A 17,370-nucleotide genomic window follows, 5' to 3' on the forward strand; every position below is an offset into this window, starting at 1 on the left:
ACCTTTTTCCAGGCTAAGCTTATTTAAGTTCCACTTCAGGCACTGGATCTTCTTATACTTTTGTCTATATTCTTATACTTTTGTCTATAGAAAGAAAAATCCTCTGTTCCACTCTTGCTCTACAGATGCAAAATCCTACATATAAGACAATTAGTCTACCCTCCACTATTTCTTAATATAAATTTCTTCTATAAATTGCAGGTATTAAATATGCTAAGGATCACGATATAATGACTGTTTTTCTAGACCCCTAATTATTTTGGTTCAGTCACCATCCCTGGAGGTATTTAAAAGACATGCAGATGTGGCACTTAGGGACATGGCTTAGTGGTGGACTTGGCAGTGTTAGGTTTATGGTTGGACTCAATGATCTTAAAGGTCTTTTCCAACCTAAATGATTCTATGATTTCAACAAATTTCTATGAACTCTCTCTAGAAGTTCCCTATCTTTCTTACAGGGCATAGTATTTTATCAGGGGCTTACCAAAGCTGTGTTTAGTGGGAATATCACTTACTAAAAATATGTATTTTGCATAATCCTTTTAGTCACAATACTTGTTATGAGGTCAAAGCAGTTGTCTACGAAGAGGCCTGTATTTCCTGAACCTGCTCCATATCAACTGTATCTGACACTGTTTTCCATAAGAGTAATTAACTCTGTAAGCTTTAAACTTAGCTAATTCTTACATGCCTTCACTTATGTGTGAGGAACAGGCACCTCCAAAGGAGTCTCCATGCTGCTAAACGGAGATACGTGTCTAGTGCACCTACAACAGCATTTCAGTTCAAAACAAAAGTGTGGTTCTAAAGCAAGTCTCCTCACCACTCTCACCTCCCACAGCAGAGAGGTTTCAGTGTATGCAAACTGGATTCCTTCTGGATGAAACTCAAGCAGCAGATACACTCCAGGAGTGCACCAAAAGTATTTCAACCAATAATGGAAATTCAGTTCACAGGACAGGACTACAGCTAGTCCAAAGTAAAACTCTCAAAATGGACATTGGATCCTCAGCACAAGCCATTTCACTCCTGCGATTATTATGCCACACTGCTTGTTACTGTAGATGCAGCTTATGACCTTCCGGGGATGCAAAGGGAGCTCTGGGAGACCAGCTGACACAACCTACCTGATTTCAGATTCTGAAGTGGTATAAATCTCTCCCTGGTTCCCAGATGTCCTACCCTCGCTTGGCTATACTGAAATGTAGATTGTCATAATAGGACCATTTAACAAGCAGTTCACATCCTTATAAATCAGCAACCTGCTGTCCTTCTTACTTTGTTATCTGCCAGTCTTTGTTGACTCCAAATACTTTATCAGCAAAGATTTTATTCTCTAGATTCCTGTGGAATTTACCGAATGGCATTAGACCTTGGTAGGAAAGGCCTCACTCATTTCTCTCCATGTTCACGTCTCACAGAGCCAGTTTGTAGATCATCCATGTCCATCATCTATGGTACTAGGTAGTAGTATACATATAGAATGCAGGGGTCTCTATCCCAAATCATTTAAAAATCTAATACTAAAGGCTGTTAGACCTGTACAATAATTGCTTCATGGGGTTTTACATTAGAAATGTTAATTACATATATGTATAAATTGCTTTTAACTTTTGCTCCTTGTTCTAGTTGTTCCAGCACTGCAAGGAAAGGGTCTAATCCTGCTCTTACGAAAAATCAAAGTGAGTTGTTCCAAGTGTAACTGTACCGATGCATTAATGTACACAACATACCATGGCACTTCTTGGAAAGGTGGACAGAATGGGAAATTCTTACACAGCATGAATGAACATGATTTTCCTGTTTACATCACCAGATATTTTCCTGCTTTCCTTCCAAATAGTCATGGTTAAGACCTTTCACAGTTCTATAGCAGATTTTGTATTTGATGCCAGCTACAAATGAATCAATGCATTTCTTTCTTTCCTCCCAATTTCTTCCTGAGGTCTTACTAGAGATCCACAGTATGAACTTGTGGCAAAAATCATCACTATTCTAATACAAGAGTGGTGGGGTCAGATGTGTTTTATCTATTGTTGCCAATTCCCACCGTGGACCCCGGAATACTGTGGAAGTGCTGGGAAGATGACTGGCTATTCCAATTTCTCCTGTTTCTCCACTGCCTCTTAAGCCTTGCCCTAGCACACACTTGCCTATGGGAGCCATGTCAGGTTGCCCGGGTGGAAGAAATACAAAAACATGGAAAAGCAGCTGTGATGTTAACACAAATATCACAGAATACTGTAACATGGCAAAAAATTAGAGAACAGATTGCCTCATAATGTAAGATGACTGAGGACTGAGTCTGCCCCAGTTACTTGCAGTGGCCTCTTCCAATCTCTCTAACAAGACTTGGTGGAATTCCTTCAGAGCGCACACAGATCTGCAACCCAGGAGCTAATCAAAGTACTCTCACCCTTAGCCAAGTGCAATTTTGTTAAACTTTTGCATAAGTCATTACAGCAAGACAGTCGGATTCATGTTTACTACCTGAATTGTCTGGTAAACCGAAGGATCAAATCCTTTCACTGTCACCTCACGGAAAACTCTTGGCTCCAGTTCCTCTTTGGTCAGATCACAGTGATATATAATACCTAAAATAGAGTGCAAGTTTGTCAGTTTAGGGTACGTCCATCATTAAAACGATGCCAGTTTAGGCACTGTAATGGAGTAATGAATGGCAAAGGTAACTCAGCAGGGTGAAAACAGTAGCTCCAGACACATTCTTTCAGTTAATATATAATTTAACACATACATATATGCACTTTATCTAGGTAGGGTGCAAAGGCTTTCTGTACAGAAAGAATAGTTCTCACCGCCCATACACAGCCAGGTATCCAAAGGGGGGTTAAGCAAAATGGAAAAAAGATTTGTTTTCATAAAGTTACACAGCACTTAATGAGAATGATAATGTTGGAAGAAAGAAGTATCAAGTCAATTTTAACACATCTCCTCTAGAGCCACCAGACTGACAATAAATATATCAAGAATTTCACCCAAGTCAACGTTTTTCTCTTTATGACAAAATATTTTGAAATTACAATTCAAATGGACACCTAGACAATGGAAAGAGCTGAGCATCCACTTGAAATTGTGGCAGACTAGCACAGGTTACTTATGTAACTGAACACCATTTGGTCTCATATAATTTATTTTACATCCTGATCCTGCAGGGTAGAAGGCAACTTCACTTGCTTGAGTTGCACCTATGATTTCCAAAGGATTGTGCACATGAGAAAATTTATGTCTATAAGCAGTATAATTTCCAGGTTGCAGCTGAGGTAGAATCACAGAGACTGTAGCAATCTAGACACTACACAGATGTGTAATTAGCCAAGAAGAATTTTGCATTTAGACTATAAATCATATTTCCTGTCATACAGTGTGACTATTGTTGCGTTTGCACACTGGTTAACATATTATAAAATCCTAATATTCATGGATATACTACAGATGCATATGATACATAAAACTAACCTCAGCATTAATTATTCTTTTGTTTTTCTACTTTACAACAAGCTGCCTTCTGTAAAATTTTAAATGTATATTAGGGAAAAGAACACCAAAAGTTAAGGCAACAAACCCTCTACAGGGATCCTCAATGTAATAAAATTAACCAAGGTGGACAGGACTTGATTGAAATACTGCTGTATTGTGTATATTTTAGATACTTTCAGGAAACCAGAAGTAATTATTACAGAGGTTATAGCTATAAAAAATTATATTGAAACATGAAATAATGAGGAAACATATCTGATACAAGGAAATTGCCTCATTAAATCACTTTCATAGACTGTGGAAAATCAAAAAGATACAGATTGGCAAAGGGACACAGATGAAAACCAACATTTCTAATAACTAATAAAGCCTCTTTCCGTAATGGTGAATTAATAGGGGAATAAAAGTAGGACTACTCCAATCTGTTGGGAATTTTTTTTCTTCATTTGTCACAAAGTGACTAGCAAGCCTAATGCAGGGCGACAGATACAAACAAGCATTAAAGCACCATTTCCCTTAAAGATTAGGATCCAGAAAGTGATGCAAAAGCACAAAGGAAAGCACACCAGGCAGTAACAGGCAAAGCAGTCATTTGACAGATACACAGCTGCCCAAGCTGGATAATGTATTGGCAAACATTACACACAGAGCAGGCAGAATAGCTGCATATTAGGAAACCACATGATAAAGTATAAGCACAGTCATAGACTGCTCTTCAGGAGTCAATCAACCCAATATTACAGTAACATGCAATTGAACCCCTGGTACTGCATCTCTTGTGCTGTTATAATTTTAGTGGCATGGCAGTTAATATCAAACACCACAGTAATGTTGGGGCCTGCACTCTTTTGCTGTATGCTAAACATATGCAAAACACTAGAGTGCTCACCTAAGTGTCTCACACTGGAGTGGACAGCAGGGATAACCATATTTTTCAGGGAACAGCAAAAATTATTTTAATGGTGTCAGCATCTATGGTTTTAGAACTGCTTTATTCATTATTTCATATATATGTTTACTATTACTTTTGTTGTAGATATTAAACACCAATGTGTTAATTTGTTTCTTATTAGAAAAAAGTAACAGTGCAATTTAATACAAGTGCAAATTTTATTGATTTCTAATAATAAAGTAGGAAGATCTAGGTTAATCATGGACCAGCCCCATGCCTTTTGTCTGGTTATTCCACTGATAGGGTGAATGGAGGTTGCATGCAAATTAAAAAATATCCACACACCTACCTAAAAATTACCTCTCTGCTCTGCTTTCCTCACCCTTTCCTTATTCCCATACAGTCTACCTCCATTTCTTCCCTTCCTCTTTCTTCTAGATTCCAGGTCACTCTGCCCAACTCAACAGAGCTACACCATGGCGAATTCTCTGTAGATGCTAAGCACATAGATGAAAAGGAAAAAAAAAAAATGCCTAAGCAACCAGCAGACAGTGAGAGCAGCCATTGCTGGCTGGCAAGCCACGGGCTAAAACAGGTCTCCGTGGCTCTGGACCTCCACATGTTTAGCAGCTGCAGAGACTCTACTGGCTCAGCTGAGGTGAACTGTGCTGGCTTGTAAGACTGGCAACTTCTGGCCCACGAGGTGAGATGTGAGGAAGTGAACTATCTGAACCATCAAGTTGGGAAGAAGTTAGAGGTAAATGCCAGAGTGTCCTCAAGCTCCTCTCCGGTTGCAATGGCTGCAATGATCTGAATGTTGTTTAAAAGTTTGTTTAAAAGGAGGAACTGGAAACATACCTTATTTCTAGTTATGTAAATAGTAAAATAATAATAGGAAATTCATCACACATCTGCTAACCTTGAAACACAATTTTGATAATTTGACACAATCATTTCTAGCAAAACCAGCAAACCTATCAAAACTATTATACAGCCATTTTGCAATGTGGCTGTGCTCTAAATGAAACAGAGCAAAAAAATACATTAGATGCTATAAGAACATTTTTGATCATCTTATGATTCAAGATCACTCACAACCCTGGAAGATAAAGATTCTGGAGCCTATGTCACCTCTCCATATTTGAATCCTGTCCTGTATTAGCTCTTGATTGTTTGGCCCATAAAGAAAGAATGAAAGAAAGAAAAAGAGCAAACAGCAAATACATTTTCTTGCTATATATTAGCTTGACAATTGCGTAGAAACTCCCTTCCTTTTCAAACTCCTGGAATACTCAGGGGTGTGCCACACACATATTACATAATGCTTTGGACAGCCCTGGCTTTACAGGATTGTATAAAGAGGATTCCTACAGCAATCAAACAACACCAAGTGTTGTGAAGACACAGACAGTAAAGATAATCTAATGAGGCTATGCATAAATGAATCACAAAGCTGTCAGAGAAAGAATTTTTGTGAGTTTTATTAATGTCCTTCAAAATTGTGATGAAAATAACATTAAATACATTAACAATTGTCTTCAACAGAATTTGCAAACTTTTATCTTGCTGTATGAAGCAAGAGCTGTGAGAATGCTACAATTTCAACCCTAGTACAAGCCAGTCCTGAGTAATTTCTCAGTGCAGGTCTCCCAAAGATTAGTAGGCATGTTATTTAGGCTTCATGGACCAAGGACTAGTACTTTTTGAAGTGCACAACCACTACTTACTACATGGGAGGGAAGCAGTTTTACCTGCATCTTAGACATACCTAATAACTACTGAACAACAGAAAATGAGAAGGATGTTGTTCCCAGGAAAAGGAACAACAACTAAAGGGAAAAAAAACCAGTCTTACCTGGAGATAAAAAGGAAGTAAACTGATAGAATATTTCACTGTCCTTCTTTTGGCCACTATATCCCACAATACTGCCAACCTCTAAGGGGAAAGTCTTGAGATGTGCACCAGTAGCTAGGTCATGAAGTTGCAGGATATTCTTCACGTCGTGCAGATAGCACAAAACCAGGAAGTTGGACCTCACACAAGCAACCCATTCTGTAGAGTGTGCAAAAGAAAAACAAAGCCACAGTAATACAGTAAAAAAATTGCAAGAAAGAAAACAATCAGACAAAATATGATTCTAAAATTCTTTAGCATACCTAAATACATGCACCAAAGTTTCTGACATGCATTGAATTTAACTCTTAAATCTTTAGAATTCACTTGCCTTCTGCAAGAAAAAAGCAAACCCAAAGGTAAAGGCTGACATTCTTTCGAAATGAACTAACCATGCCACGTGAAACTAATTTATGCAGACACAGGAATAAAGAATTGCTTAACCAAGATGCTTATGCATTTGGGGTGCTTATAGATCAATACTGCTCTTAAATATCACATATTTCAATGCAAAACCCAAACAAAACATTGATCTTTGCCAGCAACACTTATGGAAATGCATGAAAATCAAAACAATCATTATGATTTAGACTCAAGCTAAACTAATAAGAACAAAAAGACATGTGATCCTGTATTGCACATTTAAGTATAGAACCTAGAAGTTACCATTCATCTTGTTTTTATTGCCTAAGTATTCAGGAGGCTATTCTCATAAGCAAGCTCTACCAGGTGTAAGAAAAGGGCTATTCTGAGGTGATATCGTCAACACACCATTTAAAAAACCGCACATTTATTCAAGAAGCTAATGTTGTTAAACAGCATTCTTGAGACTGTAAGGTAGTAGAAACGGGACGCAGCACAGTGAACTCAATCTGGCAAAAGGACCCAGGAACAAAGTGCTCTGCAGAGGTTCATTTCCTTTATGCCTCTCCTGGCAATCCTAGGCTGCTGCAGAGCTGCCCACCTCAGCTGTGCAGGAACAAGAGCTTCTGGTTCACAGAACCTTTCACATTCTGAGTTTGCTCCTCAGGGGAATTACTAAAGATATATGAACTTTTTAATGGAATGCTAATTTTTTTTAATTGAACTTTGGAAAATCCAAACTGATTGAAAAAAAAAAAGGTCTGGGCTGCAAATTTCTACAAAAATCCCTGCAGTACTACTGACCATCTCACTTTGATCCCCATCTTTATGTCCTACGAAATGTAGAAAGTATTCAGGGCTCCAGTTCACCCAGAATATATCACATAACATATTCTCTCCTGTCTCCTGTGTCATTGGCTTTCGATCTTTAATGACAAATGTATTTATTTATGCAGACAGGAAAAAGACTGAAACTTCTTCATCTGCCTCAGTATTTCTGTCATTTAAGAAACCAGTTATCCTACTTTGCAACAAAAGTATTTCAACTTCTCATTAATTCATAAATCAAATACAAACAAGAGAAAATACAAACAAGGTTAAAAGTCAAGAAAAAATATCTGGAAGGAAGGAATGAGGGAAATTTGTTTTTGTTTGTAGGACTAGGTGAGGTGGTGATTCTTGTCCTCCTCCAACTATGCATGTGCAACTTCTCCCCTGACAAGTCAGACTGGAAACCTAAATTGTGGGCAAGGCACCAGCACTGGACAATGCCTTCTCTTATCTGCTGGAAGCAAAAAATGAAAAGATGGAATCAAATGAGAAAGAAAAATCAGGTAGGACTGACTGAGGCACGCTGTAATGTCAAAGTAGCACTGTGAGATGGGGAGTTTAAAATACCAACGTTGAAAGAAAAAACACTGAAAACAAACCAGAAGCAAGGCAAATTTGACTGAATTTTAGTTTTATGCTCTTATGTTATTCATATTTTAATAGTTCTTTCCAGTTTCCCCAAAGTCCTATAAACCCAAATAATTTGAATTCACAGAGCTGTACTGAAGACAGCTTTATAAACGCATCTTTGCACATTCAGGTTCCAGAACAAAAGTTCGAAGTTGTATCATGTGCCCCTTCCACTAAGGGTAACAAGCTTTTTCTGAACTGAAGGTCAAAACTCATTATTCTGTAACAATTAGCCTCTTTAACAGTCCCTGCTTTCATATACAGTTCAGGTCTGTCAAGACCCCCTACAGCTCGAAGACCTTCAAATCCTAATAGCTCCATAGAGTCTACCTTCCTTTTAGTTTGTTCCTGAGGGACCACTGAAATTTAACACTACTCTGACTTTCTAGCCAATTGAAGTTACATAAACACCAAAATAAAGCTTTACTACTCCCCCGCTTCCCAAAGACCTCCAATGATTTTTTTTTTTTATCCCCAGACTTTAACTCCCTCATGAGCTTCTAGCCTAAATCTGGGAATTTTCTAACCAAAGCCCCAGAGTACAACACTAACTGAAATTTCAACCATGAAGCCATGACCTGAAATAATAAGATACAGTACAACATAACAATGTCTATAAATTAGTAATTGATGTATAATTTTAGCTCTGGAGTGACTTAAATTTCTTAAGTGAGGCTGGAGAACAGAATAAACTTTGTAAGTTTAATTGTTATATCCAATTACATATTTTGAAATACAGAATCATTCTTGGCTGTATGAACAAGGAGAAAATGCAATAATTCAAAATATTTATTACACTGTCACTGCACAAATCTGCCAACATTCACATGTATAACTGGTTTATTAACACAAAATATGAATCAAAAAAATAGCATCCCTACAGTAACACACCATTTTTGCCTGCAGAATTAACTGCTCTGCAATAAGTATGAGATCCCATGAACTCCATTGGTATTCTCAGTAAAATATAACTAAAATGTCCAGTTTTACTCTCGAAATTTCTTGACCCTTAAAGTTTCGCAAAATGGGTTATAGACATTCTCAGATCAACCTCAAAGTTATATAATATGTAGTTTTGCTTCAGGAATAATAATATTACTCGAGCAATCTTTATTTTAAAATTAAATTGTGATGACCCTTAATTCCTCACTAATCATTTGATGAAGTATTGCAGTTTAATGGATGTTTTCACTAAAAGTCAAAGAACATTATTACTTTGACTTATGTATTACAAAGAGATACTACTCTTTTATTAAAAGGATTCAGTTGCCCAGGGATAAGGCTGCTGGCTTATGCAGTGATTCCTGCCATTGAAGAACTTGCCTAGGAAGCAGCAATATTAACTCTCCATCACCTCTTCGGTTTACAAATCAGATGCTCTCAGCAAGGTGAAGATAACAGATGAGAAGACAGCACAAAAGATTTTTAAAACATTCCATGAGATTTAGGAACACAGCTTCTGTGTATGATAACCTGTGTTATAACTGGTTTTAGTGCATTGCTAACTGCCTCCAAAACTTACTGTAATGGAAGCTACAAAGAAATGCAAAAGATCAAAACAGAGCAGAAGGTTGAAGCAGACTTGAAAGAGCAGAAGAAAAAAAAGACACTAAGAACGAACACTTATATACATAGCAAGCTCAAACAATGCTGAATTATTAACAAGAGCTATTTTTTGACTGCAAGCTACAAGCTGAGTCTCTGTTACTCCCATGCTCAGCACTGAGAACTGCAGATACTGTCTAGTTTGTTACATTAGCAGTCAGCCTCCTTGGTTTTGCTCGTGCTTTGCAGAACGCATCCTGCATGCCTCTGTACCTCCTGGAAGCTTTTAAGCTTGTGTGTTTGCAAACTTCACATGTCTAAAAGCTAAGCCTGACATAATTGCTGTAGGCTCCCTTTACAGACAATGGGCAGAAAAAAAGCACATTTAGAATGCAGTTCACCCAATTATTTTGGATACCCTGTTCCGCGATACTGTGAATTGCTTGCTGAGCAGTTTGACTCACAGAAGTGGTTTTTTTAAAAAAAGCTAACCATCTGAGGCCTCTCCAATGTATAGGGTCAGTTAATTTTCAGTTAATACCAACGAACAGAGCAGTTGTTCTCAGAGTTACACCTAAATTTATCAATTGCTCTCCAGCATACTTACAATACACCTACTTACAATACCCATCAGGCAAAGGATTTATTTTACTAAACAATAAACATGTAAAGGTGTAGCGTTCGCTACATATCAAGGTGCCACGCTTAGATCACTGGTCAGCCCGGACCAGGGAAAGAGACAGATAACACACACAGTGTGAGCGCCAACCTCCGCCTTTTATTGCGCAGTTAATTGCTTTTATACTAACAAGGGGAGGCAGGATTACAGGTACATCACAAGGCTGCGACTAACCCTCTAACTTTCCGTGACATCGCAAGATCTTCCGAACGCCGAACCCTACATCAAGGTTGCGTTTTTCCAACCTGAGCCTCTCGTCTCAGGCATCAGAGAGATGGACACACTTGGAGGCACTAATAAGTACTGAAAGCAGGTATGAAGAATTATCCTTGGTACAGCCCATTTCTCTCTGAAGATGACAGTGAAGACCTTGACGACTACAATAGTTTACAATTCTTCAGTAGCTAAATTTGGGCTAGAGGAATTATACTTCTTAACAAGGCATAGAAAACTGAGCTCAACCATCTCTAGAAGTTCAAGTTCAACCTTTTAGAAATTAATATACTGCTACTTTCCAAAAACTCTTTATTTTGACAGCTTTCATTAGGAGCAAAGGCATGCCACTAACTTGGCAACTGCAACATCGCTATGAACAACATTTGAAACAGTTTCAGGAAAAAAAAAGGTTGAATCTTCACAAACATCTGTGCCACTAACCCTAATTACTTATGACAGTTCTGACCTTTCATTTCTCCAGCAGTAGCTACAGCACATGAAGTGTCCAACTGTACAAACATGCTTTGACAGACACAGGCTGAAACGTTGATGGAGAAGAACATGCCAAGCTAGAGGAGCTAGGCAGCCGTAAGTCTTCAGCAGAAACTACTGAGTTACTTGCTGTACAATGTGCTTATGCGTCCACTCAAATAACTAATATATTTCAATGGACTGTCAAAGCTTTAGCTGGAAAATAGAGCTGGAAGGTCATTTTGGTTTCTTTGGTCATCACAGACAGCGACCATAAACTTCGGTGTCTCTGCAGATTAACAGGTATCCATGCAGATCTGAATTAAAATGACCCATAACAACCACTCAAGGCTACTTATGGGTAGACTTGCAAGCAAAGCAGGAGCAATTTACAGAATAAACCATGAATCATTCTGAAATGTAAGTAGATGTTGATATGCTCTCACAACATAAAGCATGTATCTTCTCTCTGAGACACCATCCTCAGTGACAGCCTGCCACGTTCAAGTTAATGGAAAACCTCCAACCAATTTCAACAAGACATTCAACAAGGATTTTATACCCCACATCCTCTCAGTATGAGACACACAAACAAGAGACAGAGTAGGGGGGGGCAGAGCTCTGAAGCTGCAAACATCAGGAGTAATGCTTCCTTAAGTAACCTACAGTTTTAGTCATCTGTGACTGATGCAGGTTTTCCATGGTAAACAGAATTAAACAGAGCCACAAAAGCCCTACCAGGGGAGCAGAATAAAACTTTCAAGTCATGGACATGCATCTGGACCGCATCCTCTCCCCATGTACCCAGTGACTGAAGGACTGTATCTGGCTTGGCCAGATCTTAGGGGATGCTTTTTGTTGCTGGGAAGCACTGGAGCTAAGCCACATCCCAGTTGATTTGTTTTCAGTTTTGGTTGGGTTTTTTTTCCTCCACATTTCACAGTAGAAGCTTATCAGTCTGGTCTTTCGCATTGCAGCCCATTTCCTCCTCTCTGCCACACTTTTGCAATAGCCATCTCCACAGGATGCTTCCTCCGGGCGATACCCAGAAGGTCACACAACTGCTCCTCAGAACAGTCACACAACCCTTCATGCTCCCACTCTGCAAGCAAAACTCCCAAGTGCGTCAAGCTATGGGTACTCTGAAAAACACCACAGGGTAAGGGAGTGAACAAGCTTCCTGACAGCTGAGATGAACAGGAGGGATTACTCACACCCATGCACATCCTTGTCATTCAGGATCAACAATTTTGTGGTACTCATTCCAGACTTTCCCTTCTGGTTTCATTACAGTACCAGAAGGTACATTTCAGTTGCAGTAACTCCCCTCCCCAAACTCTTAAGCATTTATGAATTAGCTAGCAGGTTAAAGGTAAGAAGAAAAACATTATTTTTCACTTGGTGTGCACATTCTAGCTGAGGGAAGGGAAGCGTTTTACATGCACTGAGTTCAGGTGTGCAGATGTGTACAAGGTACAGCAGCTCTGCTGCTGCTTGTTAAATGGCCAACTGAGATTCAAGGAACTGTTCAAGATCACTCACCTCGTCTATGACACGTTCAGGAATATGTTTTATTTCTCAGCCCTCCTTACTCATGAGATCTATTCTGTTTTTCTTTTCATTGTCACAAGTACAGGGCTGGATATAACTGCTACTCTCAAGCTGACCTGCTCTATCAGTATTGGGCATTTTTTTGGAGGGGGCAGGGGGGTGTCACCATTCTCAAAATTGATTATATAACCTTCTAAAGATGACAGGTTTATCCTATGCCTTAGAACTAGGGTTGCAGTGTCTGTAATGATCAGTCTGCATTTATGGTTTCACAGCTGCCTTTTAACTAATTCAGCACACCTACGTGCAGCTATGTGGTCATCTAAAGCACTAGTTCAAGGTTAGATGTGAATCTCTCCTATGGTTCTATTTTAGACTCCCTGAAAATTAAAAGTAACACTTTATAAACAAACTCCAAAGGGGAGGAAATGAGTCTCATCACACTCCAATATGTTCTGAGGCCCCCCTTAAATTTAATTTTCAAAATAGGTGTCATTTATTTCTTCCCCTCAGCTCACAGAGTAGAAATCTAAATTTACCTCAACTCTGTGTGAAATCCCTGCTGAGACTTGTAAAGTGAGGTTTGCGTACAACCTCATTGCAGGAATATGTTTGGTTTTTTTCCCTGTATTTCCCAAATTAGCTCATTTATAAACAGTTCGGAAAACAAAAAGGTGAAAGCCAATTAAAAAAGTCTGTCTTGAAGAATATGTTGAGAAACCAAATGACATTCACACCACCTTATAGGCATGTGTGTTTATTTCTTGGTTAGATAATATCAGCTACAGCATCTTTCCTAAGAATGCATTATACTTTGTGGAATTTCTCTTTTTGCCATTGATGGACACTGGCAGAGCTTCATAATTCTTAATCCCAAATTTATTATTCATAAATAAATCTATTTCTATATGTGGATGGTGTAGCTTTTATGAAACTGAATCTAAGTTAACACATAGAAATGAGGGTGGCTACGGCTGCCAGGCAGATCACACTGGAGTAGGCAGCTTTTGAACCAAGTAACTATATATCCCAGTAAAACACATTTGTGACCTAGAGCACCACTAACTACAATGTTTATAAAGAAATTCTAATACAGCTAATTACATCTTCATAAAGAATCACTCCCACACATATGTAAAACTGAACAAGCAGCAATACTCATTTACCCTTTGAATCACTGCTGTCCTAGCTTTTGCAGAAGGCGTTTCATTACATTGCCATCCCTGGATCACACAAAATCAAATTCACTTGACTTCAAGGTTTTCAAGACAATGAATTATTAACTGCCTTCTGCTATAATTATGTCTTTCTAAATCAAATCTTGGAATGATTAAAACAACATGACATAGAGACTGGCTTGCTTGCTGACTTCATCAAGTGAAACAATGGGTTTTTTTATTTATTGAGGGCTACAACCTCCTGAACATGATAAAACTCCCTTATCTTGGTGCTGAGGATACAATGCTAATTTGCAAGTGTCTGCCACAAAGAAGCAACTGAACAATTCACACTTAATTTACTGTAGTGCTAAGATCTACTTATAACTCACCTTCTTACGGAGACACTTTCATCTGTTAATTTAATCCAATTCCTTTACATACCACTCCAAAAAGCTAGAGAGAGAAGTGGACATGTGATTGCCTCCTCTGGCTTCACATGCAAATACATAGAAGCTTAATGACACACAACAGACTCCTGAAAGTCACTCCGATGGTTTTATACAACAGATTATGTTTGCCTTCAAATGTTTAAGAGCTGAATCCCTGTTGTGTTTACAGTCTGAAGGCCAGTGCCCTCAGCCAATCCATTTATCCGAACCTTTAGTTTTCTAAATGCAGATCTTGTTATGTTTGTACAGTCAAGGCTGTCATGTATAAGCCATTAAGGGAATGTTGCATGCATTAAATTTTTTTTTGCATGCACACAAATATGAACTCAGCACGACTTTGGATTCAGAATAAAACCAAAATGGAGAAGTGAAAAGCAGATGTGGCCTTTATCTTACTGGGAAGGAATATAGAGCCAGTGCCTATATAGCCACTGGTCAAAGCTCCTTTTGGCTGCCTAGACCACATCTCAGGTAAATCCACACATGGTAACCATGTTCCATGTCATTCACATGTTTCTGTTCGATTCTATTTGGACACTCACCACTTTTCAGTCAATTCTTCAACTTGGTCCCACTTTATAAATTGCTGTTCCTCATAACTTAAGCATGGCTTCACAGACTGTCAGCAAATTCACATGCAATCAGAAATTAGACTTGGAAGCAATTTTTCACTTACACCTATTACTCTGCTTAGGACTTGAAAGGTACTTCACTTAAGATGCAGGTGGTTCCTGATTCAAAGAGTTCACAACCTTAAGAAAAAGATTTGTGTCTCACCAAGCTCTAATTTGGTACTTTTGTGTTTACCATAATTCTCACAATATTGTAAACCCCAGTCATTTGCAAAGTCACTATAATTCCGGGCATGCTCAGAGTCACCATTTATGGCACACTGGGGACATACCTTGTCTAGGCTGTGGCAGGAATCATGCAGGACACATTGTGAAATGCAGATAGAAATTAAGATTTTTTTTTTTTTTTTTAGGTGTCTTGAAAAGCAAGATCTTAAAAGGAATTTGAAGTAGTAGGCAAATAGATTTGTGTTAGTGAGGAAAGACATAAGTTACTATATGTATGCATATCAAATCACACACAGAGAATTCTACTCATTCTACAAAGCAGCTCTTCACCGGAAAAGTAGAAAACTTGAATGAATTTGTATAAAGATGGATTAATAAAAAAACAAAAAAAGCAGAGTCCTTTTGAATAGCTATAATTATGGTATTCAGATGCTAGTCAGATAAATCATAATTGTATCTTGTACTATATGGAGAACAGACCACATAAATGTACACGAAGCATCTGTCAAAAACACATCTCAGGAGGTTTTTCTGTATTACCTGAAACTAATTCTAAGTTTTTAATAGAATTTTCCCCAAAATGATAGGATTAAAAAAATATACCTTTATTTTAATCATATCAAAATCAAAGATTTATGTCTTGAACTCATTTTTATACTTAGAGAATTCCATGCCCTTCAACTTTCCTGAGGCTTTTTTTTCCCCGAAGTGTTGTCTACTCCTCTTATCCCAGGAACAACAGAAAATCTTGTCTCAAATTCTGACCAACTCTGTTCATAGTGTGCTGCACTACTGCCACATTTGCTCTTCCCCTTTTTGCTTACAAAGTCCCTCTTGCTCTAATTCCTGACTGTCTAGTAAACATTTACTACTGTCCTGGTTTTGGCTGGGATAGAGTTGATTGTCTTCCTAGTAGCTGGTATAGTGCTGTGTTTTGAGTTCAGTATGAGAAGAATGTTGATAACACACTGATGTTTTCAGTTGTTGCTAAGTAGTGTTTAGTCTAAAGTCAAGGATTTTTCAGCTTCTCATGCACAGCCAGCGAGAAGGCTGGAGGGGCACAAGAAGTTGGCACAGGACACAGCCAGGGCAGCTGACCCAAACTGGCCAAGGGGGTATTCCATACCATGTGACGTCATGCCCAGTATATAAACTGGGGGGAGGCAGGATGGGGGGGGAAATCACTGCTTGGGGAGTAACTGGGTGTCGATTGGTGGGTGGTGAGCAATTGCATTGTGCATCATTTGTATATTCCAATCCTTTTATTATTACTGCTGTCATTTTATTAGTGTTATCATTATTAGTTTCTTCTTTTCTGTTCTATTAAACCGTTCTTATCTCAACCCACAAGTTTTACTTTTCCCAATTTTCTCCCCCATCCCACTAGGTAGGGGGTGAGTGGGTGAGCGGCTGCGTGGTGCTTAGCTGCTGGCTGGGGTTAAACCACGACAACTACGTTGACATGAAGCAGGAAAATACCTTCCCCTCATTTCCTACAAACACAGAATTAAAACAAGGACAGAAGAAGCAACTTCACTATGGCCACACAGGACATGAGAGACAGAGAGAGAGAGAAATGGATTCTGGATCTCTTGAGTCTCAGCAAGTCTTTTAATCGTAAATCCTAAACAACATTTAAACACAGGATAAAAGTAAGAAGGTCTGTACAAGACCACTCAATAGACTAATAACTGAATCAATTTCAAAAAAGCAGAATAGACTTACTGTCAAGTAAAAGACTTTACACTTACTCTTACCTAGAACATCTCTTTCATGTTCAGGGATGAGAACTTTCCACTTGGATTCCTCTGGATCATTGAAGTCAATATTGATTAACCGGTAATTTGGAGAATGCCGGTTTGTCTTGAAAGTGAACACTGTTCCTTCATTGGTGACATACTCATACTCAGCCTCAAAGTTATCTATCAGCTTCACCCATTGAAGAATTCCTGCAAGATCAAACATATAATGTAAATTCTTCATCTCCTGAAACAAAACTTTTTAACACCTGAGGGCCAGGTCTTCCTGACAATTGCTGTAGGCTCTTTCTTGAACAACAGCAGTGGCCAGAAGACATACAGCTATGGAAAGGGCCGAATATGTACTAAGAACTTATAAAGAATTCTCCAGATTAATAGGCTGCAGTGGGAAAATGCCAGTTCACAGACACGTTACATACTGGTTTTGAGGAATTTCTAGCAAAATACATGCAGAATACTGACAGAACAATGGTTAGCATTTCACCAGCTTTCCTAAGGGGCTGCTGGAAAGCTCAGATGTTTGCTGCAGAGGTGCTTCTACCACACTGACTACTGTGGAGCCAACACCGCCGAGCACATCAGGTTCTTGCCAACGGAGCTCACAAGCCCCCAATTCTACAGACTTCTTGGA

At 38.7% G+C, this 17,370-nt stretch overlaps 1 protein-coding gene across 1 annotated transcript in view; it reads right to left on the bottom strand.

The window, feature by feature from the left end:
- Positions 1 to 17,370, bottom strand: part of PREP (prolyl endopeptidase) — a 99,198-nt gene that overhangs the window by 35,935 nt on the left and 45,893 nt on the right. The window contains exons 8-10 of the mRNA XM_075046696.1: positions 16,737 to 16,928; positions 6,246 to 6,443; positions 2,491 to 2,594 (exon numbers count right to left, since the gene is read on the bottom strand). Coding sequence (XP_074902797.1) covers positions 2,491 to 2,594; positions 6,246 to 6,443; positions 16,737 to 16,928 — 494 coding nt within the window. The remainder of the gene's footprint in view (positions 1 to 2,490; positions 2,595 to 6,245; positions 6,444 to 16,736; positions 16,929 to 17,370) is intronic.

This window comes from Buteo buteo, chromosome 15 (assembly GCF_964188355.1).
Source record: "Buteo buteo chromosome 15, bButBut1.hap1.1, whole genome shotgun sequence".
In the NCBI taxonomy this organism is placed as follows: domain Eukaryota; kingdom Metazoa; phylum Chordata; class Aves; order Accipitriformes; family Accipitridae; genus Buteo; species Buteo buteo.